Source organism: Scheffersomyces coipomensis (genome assembly GCF_036884675.1).
Source record: "Scheffersomyces coipomensis strain NRRL Y-17651 chromosome Unknown DFJ63scaffold_6, whole genome shotgun sequence".
In the NCBI taxonomy this organism is placed as follows: Eukaryota; Fungi; Ascomycota; class Pichiomycetes; order Serinales; family Debaryomycetaceae; genus Scheffersomyces; species Scheffersomyces coipomensis.
In genome coordinates, this window is record NW_027042897.1 from 640,999 (window position 1) to 655,923 (window position 14,925).

The 14,925-nt window shown below is 27.7% G+C and overlaps 4 protein-coding genes across 4 annotated transcripts; 1 reads left to right on the forward strand and 3 right to left on the reverse strand. All coding sequences in view use genetic code 12, as the record gives it.

The window, feature by feature from the left end:
• The first annotated feature begins 47 nt into the window (after positions 1-47).
• On the forward strand, positions 48-1,425 carry DFJ63DRAFT_216601 (diacylglycerol kinase). Its single transcript, XM_064904118.1, has one exon. It carries the CDS (start codon positions 213-215, stop codon positions 1,269-1,271), a length of 1,059 nt encoding a protein of 352 aa, XP_064760480.1. The 5' UTR covers positions 48-212; the 3' UTR covers positions 1,272-1,425.
• POT1-2 (Pot1-2p) lies at positions 1,425-2,982 on the reverse strand. The gene has a single exon (XM_064904114.1). The coding sequence runs from the start codon at positions 2,788-2,790 to the stop codon at positions 1,579-1,581; it is 1,212 nt and encodes a 403-aa protein (XP_064760481.1). The 5' UTR covers positions 2,791-2,982; the 3' UTR covers positions 1,425-1,578.
• Positions 2,983-3,174: 192 nt separating this feature from the next.
• On the reverse strand, positions 3,175-3,813 carry DFJ63DRAFT_289275 (uncharacterized protein; the record flags this gene model as incomplete). Its single annotated transcript, XM_064905217.1, has 1 exon — positions 3,175-3,813. The coding sequence occupies one exon, from the start codon at positions 3,811-3,813 to the stop codon at positions 3,175-3,177; it is 639 nt and encodes a 212-aa protein (XP_064760482.1).
• A 128-nt stretch (positions 3,814-3,941) lies between these two features.
• On the reverse strand, positions 3,942-5,756 carry DFJ63DRAFT_216506 (uncharacterized protein). The gene has a single exon (XM_064904113.1). The coding sequence runs from the start codon at positions 5,378-5,380 to the stop codon at positions 4,070-4,072; it is 1,311 nt and encodes a 436-aa protein (XP_064760483.1). The 5' UTR covers positions 5,381-5,756; the 3' UTR covers positions 3,942-4,069.
• Positions 5,757-14,925: the final 9,169 nt, after the last annotated feature.

The following is a 14,925-nucleotide window of genomic DNA, read 5'->3' on the forward strand; positions in this document are numbered from 1 at the left end:
TGTGCGGCGCCACCTGCATATACCGACAGGATCACAAAATCGGGAATTCAAATTTTTTGTCTGCTTTAATTTAAATTTATTGTTGTTGTTATTTGATAGAACTGGTTTGATTATTGCTTTAGTTTAATTTACACTGGTTCAACAACAACGTTACAGATAACAGTGTAAGGTATATATAGTGGTTAACATTGATATAACACTTCAGAAATATCATGACTCGGTCTGTTCCAGGTACTCCTGTGAAATTTGCGAAGGGCACCCTTAATATATCCACACCTAAGAGCATCTCCAAACGTACCCTTGTGTCTTTGGATGAGAATGATTCATATCTCGAAGAAGAAGATGCTACGTATATGTATAATGAGACTACTACTGTGAGTGATGAAGAGGAGGATTTAGATTATGTGGAGGAAGAGGATGAAGATGAGGAAGAAGAAGGCGAAGGCGAAGATGATGATGAGTATGAGAAGATAGATAAGAAGAATATCATATCTATTGATGGTGATGATGATGTTAAAGAAGAGACTAAAGTAATTGATTCAGAGAATAGTTCCATTTCAAGTCTAATACCCGAACAAACAGAAAAATTTCGTCAATTTTTAGTTAAACATGAAATACCTCGAAAATTATTCCATTCTTCGATTGGATTTGTTACATTATGGTTATATACTTTAGGTTTCAACCATAAAGCATTAATTCCACCAATCGCTACTATACTGGCTGGTATATTCCTTAATGATATCATTCGTTTCCAATTCCCAGAAATAAATAAACTGGTGGTTAAATTCATGTGGTTTATAATCAGAGATAAAGAAGTTAATCAATTTAATGGTACACTTTGGTTTACTCTTGGAGTACTCATTGTATTTACATTCTTACCTAAGGATATTAGTGTCATGAGTGTTTTACTTTTAAGTTGGGCTGATACTGCTGCATCTACTTTTGGTAGACAATTTGGTAAATATACTCCTCAAATAACAAAGGGTAAATCCTTAGCAGGTTCAATTGCATGTTTTTTCGCTGGTATAATAAGTTGTTATGTGCTTTATGGATATTTCATACCGGCTTATTATACTATTGTTGATACTCCTGAAGAAATCTTTTGGAAACCTGAAACAAGTCATTTAAATTTATTTGTTTTTTCATTAGTTTGTGGATTTATCGCTAGTGTCTCTGAATTTATTAATTTATTTGAATTAGATGATAATTTCACTATTCCAGTATTAAGTGGATTCTTCATCTATGGAGTGGTTTACATCACCAACATTTAAATTGTTTTCTAAGATGAAAAATATAAAAACTAAAAACTAAAAAAAATCAGAAAATTTAAACTATCAAAAAAAGAGATCTAGTTTTTTTTATTGTTATGATGGAGATGTGTATTTAATCTATAGAGTTCATAAATTTCTCCATTAACATCTGAGAAGGGTTATGAATACATCCCTCTCAATTGACGTTATTGCTGTTTGCTACTTTTTATTCCTTTCTTTCTTTATTTCTTTTCGTAATTTTAATTTCAATTTTATTAATCTATATATTTATATATATACGTTTTTCTACATGGTATTATCATTCATTTTAATCTTCATTGGCAATTAAACCAGCATACCCTTGACCGGTAGAAGTACACATTGAAAGTACACCCAATTGTTTATTTTGACTCTTTAAACCATTAATCAAAGTGGCCACGATTCTACCTCCTGTAGCACCTAATGGATGACCTAAGGCTATAGCCCCACCATATGGATTTACTTTATCATAATCAAGACCTAATTTCTCAATACAATAGATTGATTGAGATGCAAATGCTTCATTTAATTCAAATATATCAATATCAGATGTCGATAATTTCAAACGATTTAATAATTGAGGAATAGCTTCTGATGGTCCAATACCCATAAATGCTGATGGAACACCTGCCACAGCTGATCCAATGAATCTAGCAATTGGTTTAATCCCTAATTTTGTTGCATTATCTCTAGTAGTTAAGAATACAGCTGATGCCCCATCTGAAATTTGTGATGAATTCCCAGCGGTAGTGGTTCCATCTTCAGTGAATACTGGCTTTAAACTGGATAATCTTTCCACGGTGGAATTAGCTCTAATTCCATCATCTTGAGCAATTAATTTATATTGAATATTTGGATCTTCCAATTCTGTAACTCGAGCACTAATAGGGATGATTTCTTTAGCGAAATGCCCTGATTCAGTAGCCTTAGCAGCTTTCAAATGAGATTCAACGGCGAATTTATCTTGATCAAGTCTTGAAATCCCATATTTAGAGGCCACATTCTCACTAGTGATCCCCATGGGCATTAAAACATTTTGAGCTTCATCACTAGCATCACTTTTAAAGGCTTGATTGATTCTAACCGGTATACCTCTATGAGGGAAATAATCATGAGTCATACTTTCCACCCCAGCAGCGATTACAAATTGATTTTCACCTGAATTTAATGAACCAGCTTGATAAGTTACAGCTTGAGCAGAAGAAGCACATTGACGATTAATGGTATTTATAGTGGTCTTTACAGGGAATCCTACTTTTTTAACTGCCAAAGCTGATGCTTTTTGTCCACCTAAAGTTTGCAAGACAGTTCCAATCAATACATCATCAACTAAATTTGGATCAATGTTTGATTTTTCAAGAGTTCCTCTTAAAACTTCATATAATAATTCTTCAGGGTATAATTTAGCTAAACCACCTTTAACAGATCTGGTAAGGGGAGTTCTTTGAGCAGCGAGGATGACTATATCTGAGCCTGATTTCTTTAATATTGAAGCTGACATGTTGTAACTGGTATCATATAAATGTCAACATACTATGAAAAAACTCAGAATTTATCAGTTTTGATGATTTTGCAGGATATTTATAAGATTTTACAAATTCTGATTTGATATTAGTCTTCTTTTTTTTTCAGTGTGGGGGCTACTTCCGGGAAATATTATAAATCTGGGGTTAAATCTTTTTCCGCAGGTAAAGAGCGGATAATATAATAGTAATAGTAATTTGTTATTAATAATAAGAAGAAGAGATTGTATATACAATATCTAATTAGTATAAAATGAGTAAACTATAATGAATATGAATATGATATGAATGAACCAAAAGAAAACACCTAAACCAAAATGAACCGAACCAAGCAAAATAAACCAAAACCCTAGTAGTAGAGTCTACTTATTAATATCTTCTCTAATGGAGACAAAATCATCATAACTTAAACTACTTTTCAATCCATCATACCTTGTTAAAGTCATCCATCCTTCTTTCAACCCCTTAGCATAGAACAGTAACACTTTATCTTTTTTAACATAATTGAAATCAGACTTCTTAAGAAGATAATATAATGTAGTAACTTTATCCCATTCTTCTTCTTCAGCCACTGATGGTAAGAAAGTACCGGAATAATGTTGATCTTCAAAATCAAACGATACTTTCAATCCATTCAATCCGATTTCCCAATCTTCACTTGATTCAATCGGAATGAAATTATCTAATAATGTCACTGATACACTCAAATCCAGATTTAATTCTGATTTCAGAATAGGATAAAATCGATGATCTTGTAAGGCTGCGATAAGACTATATTGTTTGACACCGGTTTCAATCGGCTGGGCTTGGAAGGTTCCGATACATCCTCTTAATTTTTCATTTTGATTCCAAGTAATGAATAATGGTGCTGATGATGGGACATTTGAAGATGATTCTGATAATTGATGGAAGTAAGTTGATAAGGGGATTTTGGTACTGGTAGTATGGTTTACTTTATTTTGTAAGCTTTCAAATGCAAAACAACATAAGGCCTTTGACATGATGGATGAGATTGTAGTTGTAATAATTGGTTGTAATTGGTGTAATTATATGATGGCTTTTGTATAAGGGATTGATTGTATTTATAAAATGTGTCATTGTCGTGCGCAATGTTCAAAACAAAATTATAAGCGCTATACGGCGGATGCAAAATTATAGCAAAGTACATTTAAGTTTTATATTAATAATCTATATTATCTATAAAAAGGAGGCTAGTTATAAAAGAGAGGATATGAAGTATATAATGAACAATGATGATTACATTTTATTATATTGGATGATATTACCTTCGACATTTAAATTGCGTAAATGAGATAATCTTCTTTGTAAATTAAATTCAAGATCATTAATATTATTCAATTTACAATAAGATAAATCCAAAGTATGGATAGTTTCGGGAAAGATTTCAAGAGGGTTGAAATTATAATTTAATGATGTGAGGTAATTCCCGGTTAATTTGATATTAGTTAATGATGTTGGGAATTTAATTAGATTTGTAATAAGATTTCTTGATAAATCTATGGTTTTTAAATTTTGGAATAATGAACAGTATTCGGAAGGGGAAAGGAATTTTAAATTGATAAGATTATTTCCTGAAAGATCAATTTTCTCAAGAGCATATGTGGGAATGTTTGTTTCATTGGTTGAATCAAATAAATTTAAATTAACAAGGGTATTATTAGTTAAATTTAAATGTTTTAAATTAGTTAAATTCTTCCAATTGAAATTTGAATTATTCAAATTAATAAGATTATTATTTGATAAATTTAAATAATTTAATGAAGGAGGGAAATTTATTTGAGATAAATCATTTAAGGTATTATATGATAAATCCAATGATTTTAAATTGGAACATAATACACAAAAATTAGGACTAATACTATTATCAGTAGAAGGTAAGGGGATTGATAAATGATTGATTAATTTCTGACTGTTGAACATATGTAATTGTAAATTCTCAATATTAATCAAATCATTAAAACTATAAAGATTATCGAAATGAACATCAACATGATCTTTTATACTGAACCAATTTAATCGTTGTTGGAATAAATTGAAATAATTATTAAAGAAATTATCTAATAAGATTTGATTAAAGATATTAAATTTTTTTACAAAGATCATTTGAATATTAAAATTTGAATTAATTAATTTAAAATAATTTAAATCAATGAGTAATAAATTATCTTCCGAATATGGTTTGGATGGAACATTTTCATTAAACAATATAAATGAGATAATCCTTGGACTGATGAATATTTTATGTTTAATAAGATAATTTAACTGATTTATATTTAATAATAATGATTTAACATTATCATAGAATACTGAGGATGAATTATTGGTAATGATAATTTCTTTATGATTAAAATATTGATAAAGACCAATATTTCGAATTAAATTATAGGAAGTATGATTATTATCTTCATTGACGAGTTTATCTAGTTCGAATAATCTCGATAATTCTTGAGCAGGAAGAAATGATAATGTATGATTGATTAATTCCAATGGTAATTTGAATAGTTTACCAATAGCTAAATCTTCATCGAGATAGGGAATATCTTCCATGATGAGAAGAATTGATGACTTTTTTATATAATATGCGTAAGACTTATTTTTACCAATGGATGTAATATACTATTTATATGATAATAATAATTAATGTGGTGGGTGGATAAAGGATTGGTACTATGGTGGTAACCACTAAAGTTGAAAATATATACAAGAAGAAAAAGGAGTAACTAACAAGAAAATAAAATATAAGGTATAAGTTGTATTATTTATAATATAGAATAATATTAATAACTATGTGATTTACGTAAGTCATATGCAAAATTCAATGTTTATTATTGTTTATAGTCATAGTTGTTTAAGATGTAATTCGAGATTAAAAATAAAACTGTGAAATTTTCGATTCTCGATTTAAACGACCCGGAAAAATTGCTGTAACAAAAAACTGTGTATGCGCAGAGATAAGATAACCACAGCAAAATATAAAAAAAGAAATAAATAAATTTCGTAGTTCCATCCGACTTTACCAAACGAAGTTAGTTATCGTAATATTATAACTATTATGTATGTCATGAGAGTAATAAATCGTACAATATTACTATGTCATGACAACTATGAGTCAGAAATAGTAAAAATACTATAGAAAGTTATAAATAACCACGGCAACTATGGCACAACCTTTATATTAAGATGATGTCCTGTGTAAAATGAAAGTAAAATCCATCGCAAGCTTATAACAGAAACTTAATCATAACAGATGAAATGAATGAATCATTACTTAATTAAGTAGTACTTCAGGCTTATTTCAATTACGTGTAAAAGAGGGGAGTGATTGTAAAAGAAACAAAATTTACCAAAAAAAAAAACGGCTGAAAAGGGTAAAAATCAGAATCACATGACTTGTCACATGTTGGAGATGTGGTGTGGTGAATCACCATTTTATTTTTATTTTTTATTTTTTTACAGCCAAATTGAGAAATCTGTAACAAATTTAACTTTGTTTTAAGGGGCAAAAAAATGTGATCTATCATCAATATGATAAATTTGAAATATTTTTCATAGATCATAAGATGAAACCATCATTTGATGTTAATAGATCTCATATAAACCTTAAGTAATATACTAGATTAGGAATAAATTCATTTTTTTTTTCTTGTTTGGTTCTCTGTTTACACATTTTCTATAAATAGTTCCCCGTTTCCCACTCGAAATGTTTTTAAACACAATTTAACTTAATCTATTCAACACATTGTCAAAATAGAAAGATAATTGTCTAGCTCTGTAAATTGTTATATTGTCTGTGATTTCACCAATATCCTTACCAGGATATTGATACATTTTTATTTAGGTTTAATTTATCATGTTACTAACTATATCTAGACTCATGTTATGAAGGTTACTATACATCTGCTTTTACAATTTTTTGAACTAAGAATAGAGTAAAACATTTATTAACCATTCATCTATCTATTTAGGTACTTTCCTTTCTTACACTTAGAACAAAATATAAATTCAGGGAAGAATATCAAGAAATTTTAGCGCTCTATTAGGTTAGAGGTTTTATAGATAATAATACATTAAAATTAAAATTCTTAATTAACTATTTATATATAGTTAGGTACTTTATTTTCTTACACTTTTTAGCTAGTAAAAGTTGCATTTTGAAAATTAGATATTTACTATAGATGGTGGAAATATATATATATATTATAAACATGTTTGACGTAGATTTGTAGGATGTCTATTTTTTTGTTGTTTCATGTTTCAGAGTTTAAATTATAAAAAGGGATCAATATCCTCCAGTTTAATCAATTCAGTTCATGTCTCTTTTCCTTTTCTATCACGTTAGGTTTTAATTTCTAGTGGGAATTAGGTCTATTTACTTATTTAATTACACGGTCAGGTTTAATTTTATTAACTCAAACTAACACTTTCAATAATCTCTGTTGAATAAAAATTTGATTCAATAAAAAAACAGTTGATTCTGAGTTAGGAATCTATCTACTAACTACATTTTAGATTTATTGTATTCTTTTTCTACTTTGTTCGTATTCAATGTATATCAATAATTTATAGCATTAATGGCGTTAAAGCTCTGATTTGTAGTGTCCTCTCCCAAATTGATTCTTTTGGGACGTGTTTTGATCATTTCCAGCGGTATAAAAAGGGATCTCCAATCCTTTGGAATCAAATGATCCCTTGATTAATTCATCTGTTTTTATTATTTACCAAATTAGAAATTACTTAGGAGTTTAGTTATTTTGGTTCATACTATCATGATAAAAGTTTTGCATTTGATACTGCCAAATAATGGTACTTATACTTTAACATGTTTGATTATTTAGGGTTTAAACTATTACTAACCATTTAGAATATTATCCCAATAAATGAGACATTATAAAATGATAGTCCTCCTCCAATAAGACTTCTAGATTATCGATAATCTAGAAGTTTCTTCGGCTATACCTTATTGATTAGTTATATTAATATAAATTGTTTATATATTTAAATAATTGTTTTTGTAATCTGTTAAAATTACTTTTGAAATATAAAAGGAAATGACATTCCCACATTCATTTCAAAATTATTGATATTTATTTCTCTTCTTCTTTAGATGAAATCTAACCTAGTGTTTCTTACTAGTAGAATTTTGTCTTTTTTATAAACATTGCTTATTTAGGAATCATATACTAACTAGTAAAATTAGGATTCTGATTACTCGTATTAGAGACATATAGTCCCCATATCAATTCCACCTAAGCTTAGATAAACATCTAATGCATTGATACTAATATGTTACAATATATTTAGATCCAACTTAACTAATAACCTAGTATTTATCGTACATAGAAGTTGAATATATTGTAATTTTGTGTGTTCTGGCTAATATATATATTGTTTATTTATAGAAGATTATTATCCTTGTAGTGTAGATTTTGTAAATGTTTCATAATTTTTGACCCTTCAACCACATTTATGAGGAATATAAAAAGGGGGACAAACTCCTCAAAAACTTTTAATTATCCATCACTTTCTTCTTTTAACTTTAATTATCTTACATCCAATAAAAGGTCCAAAGAAAATTCTATGATGTAGAGTATTACTTATATAACTAACAACTTCTAGGAATTACTTTACTAACGTTATTTAGTCTGGGAATATCTGATTTCATATAATTTCACATACATTATTGAAAATGTATATTGTATTTATTATTTATTTATTAAGACGTTTGTAGAATCGTTGTAAAATAGTGATATATCATATTAGTTGACCCCTTTCTTCAATCTCAGAAAAGCATGAAAAATTGTAGATGCGCAAACCCTATTTGGAACTGAAATATTAAGGAGTACAAAAATTTCAGGAAATAAATAAATTTATCACCACTTTCTCTTTCTTCAGTAGTAGTTGCCCATGGTTCGACTTGTGTTTTATATTCATTTCTTTTTTTTAACTAACTATGATGAATATTTACGAACTATACATCTAATAATCAAAATTAGATTTACCTTTTACCTTAGCTAGGATAACGTTAAAATGGATTTTTGCCTTACCTGCGATTTGATTGCGACTTGAATTTTTTGAAGAAAACCTGATAACTAAATAATTTATAGGATATTTACTAACTATTAATATAACCAATTGAGCACATTACTTTACAGGAATGCACTATACAACTTATGTTGAACTCATGATATAAGACCTAGTTTGACATGTAAATGTAAGCTATATGTTGGATATCTACAGAAGTTGATAAATGTAAGTAATACCTTTAATTATTAATATCAACTGTTTACTATATAATACATATTTATAATTATTATTTTCATAAATAATGTAGTCTAGAAGGATATTTCACCGTAGTAACTAATTCCAACTAAATTACATTATAATATACACTATTCATTAACTATATTTTTAAAAATATGATGTATCATAAATCATCAAACAATCTCAACAAAGTGAAGAAAAACAAATTAACATCTCAACTTAAAATTTTATTACCACTTGTTTCTTTCTATTAGGGACCAGCTGTCGTATCTATTGCTGTTTGGAAAGCCTCCATTTTTTCAATAATGTAACGATTGATCATGATTTAGGACACTATACTAACTTAGGAACAATAAACTGATTATATTTGTTTAACAAATTAAATATTTTGATTGGTCTTTTAAAACACTAGTCATTTCTTTGTGTGACTCTGAAATCTTCAAATTTGTGTGGACCAAAATAATCTAATTGATATATTTCAGGGGTAGTAAGAATGTCGATAGTATGATCATTATATCACCTTAAAGTTATGAAACTTAACTTATTAATTCTATTTAGGATCAAATTTATTAACTTTACTTTGTGCTTATGAACTTCTGTGGAATTCCATGAAATTATCTACAATTTTTTATAGTTTCAGTGAAGGCATTTATGATTAAAGGTATGTAAGTTCTTTTTTAAAGGCTCATTTTGAGTTCTTACTTTATATACTTTATAATATATATTTAATATCATTATAGTTCTGTTAATGTAGAGGTGTGATGTATAATATTCATAGTTCCAAATTCCGCACATAAAAATTAAGGGGGGCTAAAAGTTAAAAAATTATCAACACTTTCTTTCTACTTCTTCTTCATATAAATATATGTCATGATCAATGAGCTTATTGTGCAGACGTTTGTGATAGTCTCTCTTGGGTCGTTTTCTTCCAAAACTGTGGTTTAATACAGTATTTAGGTTTAAATTACTAACCAAAACAAGAGAAGCCTTCGACGCTTTCAGCCCACACTGTTTAACCCTAGGATTAGTCCTTGAATTTCATCTAGTATGTCCAGATCTAATGTAAGGACAATATTGATTTACTGACCCAACATCAATGGGTTCACATCTAACTTCAAATATTAATATTCAGGCTTCATTTTACTTACAAGATTAGGAAACTAAGAAACACGAAGAGCCTTGACAGCTGATTCAAAACAATAATATACCGATACCTAATCGTAAATTCTGGGAATTGTGTTTGTTGGAATACAGGCTTTCTAATAATTCCTTCTTTTTTCTGTTTTAACTCGTAATATCTATATGAAAACATTTTACTAACTATTCTATTAAAATTATTGATTTGTTGAGTCTGAAATTACGTTGTCGTCAACTCCAAGGTATCGTGTTTTCCATCATTGACACAATCAAGTGAGTAATACTGTTATAAACTAGAGATCATTTGATCTTTCATTTGTTTAGTAAAATATATTGTTTATTATTTATTATTTATTATTTCCATGTAAATTGTAATCAATGATATAGATTCTTGTATATGGAATCCCTAATAGTTCAAAGGTGTCAAAATTTTGACAATACCACGCAATAAGATTAAAAAAGAGGATCAAAAATAAAATCTTTTCTTATGATAAGTAACCTTAATTCGTTGTTTTCGATTGATAAAATTTGATGACTGAGTCTTGAGTAATTAACTATAATATATCTATTTAGGATTTCTTTCTTTTACGATATTTTAGAGTCTTCGTGGCGTTCGTTCGATGAGTAACATTGAACTGTTAACTAACCTTTTTGAATATCTAGCAAATTACTAATAAACTACCAATTCAGTATTTGTTTACACTTCCAAATTCTTTTCTAGTTATTGAACCAGCTATTGAATCAATGATATAATAACATATGGCATGGATAATAGATTCAGTGTGGATTTAGAAAAATGATAGATCCAACTGGTGTAGAGTGCAGAGAAGCCGATATCGTCCATTGGGTCTCGATCATTAGAGTGAGTTATACCTTTTACTTCATTTAAACTTATTGAAATTTAATATATAGATATACTGTTTGTTATTCATAAAGACCCCTGTAAGACTTTAATAGATCAATTGAGCTACATTGATTATAATTTACTATTTTATATATTCATCTTCTAAAGTTCTTATAATTTCTATAGCATTGACAGCACGAAATCCTCTTTTTAATAAAGAGGTTAAAGGGGTACAAAAAAAAACACATTTTCTAAAATTCTTTTGAACCCTTTTTCTTCATTTACATAGTGATTGATTGATTGAACTCATACTAAAAATCTTAATGAATATTGCTGATTGATTGGACGAAACAAATAGATCAAACCAATTTTATCATTACTTCATGTAATCTGGTAAAAAAAACGATCTGCTGACATTAATAATTTTGTTTGAATATCTAGGTTTAATCTATTTCTAACTTTTCCTTTAGTGAAGCTAAATACAACAATTAGGTTAATGAAGTTCCTTTGAAAGTTGATTTATGTTTATATATGTTAATTTAACTAACTATTTAGGACATATGATACTTACATGTTGAATATTAAATAATATATCTAATCAGAAACACTAATATCAACAGAATAACTTAGGAGTAACCATAGTAAGTATTACCTATTGAGACTAAGATTAATTTAACTTAATCACTTTATATAATATATTCATTTATCATTGTTATACAATTAGATTGTTTGTAGGGCTTTGTAGTGTTTATAATTATAAGTTTGGCAGCACCAGCAAAAAATGACGGTCAAACAAATCTCAAAATTTAATTTACAAATTTTAATTCTTTTCTTTCTTTACTACTTTCTTATCATAAAGAATGATTGATTATTTCCTCTATTTGTGGATCTTCTTGTGGCTGTCTTGTGTTTTTTATATGATTTGGAAATTGAACTATATTGTTTTGCAATAATACTGATATGTTGGTGTTCTGATCTAAAAACTAACTTTATTGTCAATATTTAGGTTAATAACTAACTTACTTTCAACAGGGATCTCATTGTTGTTCTAAAATTGCATCATGTCTAATTTTGGGAATATTTTGTTCTTCTATTATATTAATGGTAAGTAATACCTATTACATTATTCGAATGATTATATCATAATATATTATTTATCACTTTATTACATTTAATTTGTAGTATCCCTTCATCTCTTTACTTCCGCATATAAGTAGAATACACAAAGATATAATCTATTCCAAAATTAACTTTATAAACTACATTATACCCAAACAATTGATATACTTCATGGTCAATTGAAATCAATCAATGTCTGGTCAATGATCTAAACATAGTATTGTGTGGTCCAACTAAAGGATCAAAACTTTTAAGGGGTAAAATTTGAGATCCATCATTAATAAAAAAAGAAGAACCAACAACTTCTTTCTTTCTTTCTTAAGTATGATTGAAAGTGTTAAATTCTTCTCTTTTTTTTGTTTCGTCTTTTAAAGAACACACTTTAATAACTGAATGCATATAGAGATCACCCTTTTACTAACATTTAGAACACGATAATATTGTCAGCCATGCCTGTAAAAAGACTTGATAAAATACTTAAAATAATGGTAATCGTGATTATGTCAAAGACACTTTGAATTAATATAACTAATATCTAGCAAACTTATCAACTAACACTTTAGCGTACAAGGCTATTTGTTTTACTTTAATATTGTTTTCCTAGTTGATTGAAGAATACGTAAGTATTTACCTATTAGATTAAGTTATTTCCTTTTTGAAATGTAAAGCTTGTATAATTATTAAAGGATCTATATTTGTAGAATATTCGATAACAAAAACTGTATGATACAAACTAAACTAAAGTAAAGGGGGAGGGAGAGACTATAAAAGGGAGTTCAATTGACCACATAAAAATGTTTTACATTTTACATTTCCTCTTCTTCTGTTTCTTGATCGAGCTTGTATCATAATACTGTTTTTTGGGAACAATTAATTCCTTCCTCATTGTCGTTAATGTAGCTGACTTTGCTTGTATACTAACATCTTTTTAGGAAAATTCTACTTATCATTATGGATATTTAGGGTGATTACTAACTATAGTGACTAAATAATTGAATTTAATTTTTACATGTTGCTTATATTTAACGTTACCAAAGCAGTTAAACTTCACCTTTGTGTCGAGTGGGTACGTTATACTGTTAGTTAATTTTACATAAACACATTTATATTTATATTTATAGTTATAATTTCACAACTCATTATTGTAGATTTATATAGAGTTTACTGATTGATTAGGTAAATAACATTTATCGCGCTAGGGATCAGGGTTGATAAAAAAAGGATACTTTCAATTTTAAAGAACTTTTTAAAAGTATCATCTTTCATTATCAGATTTAGGCAGGTTTCAGTTCTATTGAATCTACGGATTTCTAGATCTTTATCTAAAGATTCATTATTCTATTTAGATAAATTTCTTCTAACTATATTTAGATCAACAATTTGCACATAATTATCTCTGCTTTTATTTAATGGTTAAATGACATATTTACTAATTTTAACTTAAATATTTAGGAAGATACCTGTTATAACTGTTTAGAGCTGCATTGGTAATATTTGGTTAGCGATCTATTTGCAATAATTTGTTAGAGGTATATTGACATTTAGTGTTTTTGTTTCTCAGTTTTAATAGAATTTGATATATTCCATTGAGTAAGTTATACCGATTAATCATAGGACAATGTTTTATGTCCAATATTTCTTTATAATTAATTCAATATTTGTTAAACCACCTTTATGATTGATTCAATCCATGTAGAGATGTATAGAAAGAGTAATTCACACTGTTGTAGAGATCTGTAGATATTGTACTTTAGTCTAAGTTTAATGTTGGTTATATATTTAAGATCTATCATTTACAATAGTATGTAGATTTGGGAAGCATAATCAAACAAAATTCTAAATAAATGAATTTAAATTTTAAATTATATTTCCTTACTCTTCGATGTTGGGAAATGGACTTTTGTTTTGGTTATTAGTTTAAACTAATCACTATTTGAGTATCTAGGTCTAATTATATTTACCGTGGTCCTTTTTTTTTAATTCTTACCTCTTTTTGTATAATTAAAGGATCAATTAACCGTCATAGTGTATGTATTTCCTATTATCTCATAAGACTGTTTCTAAAGTCAAATCTTGTTTAAAATATAAAGTATATTATCGTATATTAAGTAACTCTGTAGGTATCAGGCTCATTAAGTACTTGTGATGGGTATAACCCTTCATTATGATTAGACAATGATCGATTGTTTAAATCACTGTTGGTTTGACCGTCAATACTAATTATTTACAACATAAATAAAAATTTGAGGATTTATAAAATTTTGATTTATCAACCACTTTTCTTTCTAAGTACTCAATACCAGATTATATTTTTTGTTGATAGAATTAACACTATGGAAGTAGAATAACTGTTTATATATTATTTAGGTTTATTATCATCTTACATTTAGCCAATCGGATTGTTTCTGACAAAAGTATCTTGAAGAATTACTTTTTATTGTTATTTGTGCTACATACTAATTAATTTCAATATATTTAGGGGTTAAAGTTATTCTAACTAGAATTGGTAGTATTATCAGTTTTGATATGAATCATGTTGTTACTTTAATAAAATAAGATTCTAAGCAATCAAGACATAAAAACGTAAGTAGTACCTATTTCAAATTAATGACTTACGAGTCTATTCAGATTAAATTATAAACATTATTTATACACCGCTTAATAAACCTTTTGTAGATTATATTACTATATTGTAAACTATTCTTACATTCCATTGGATTGATACTGACCT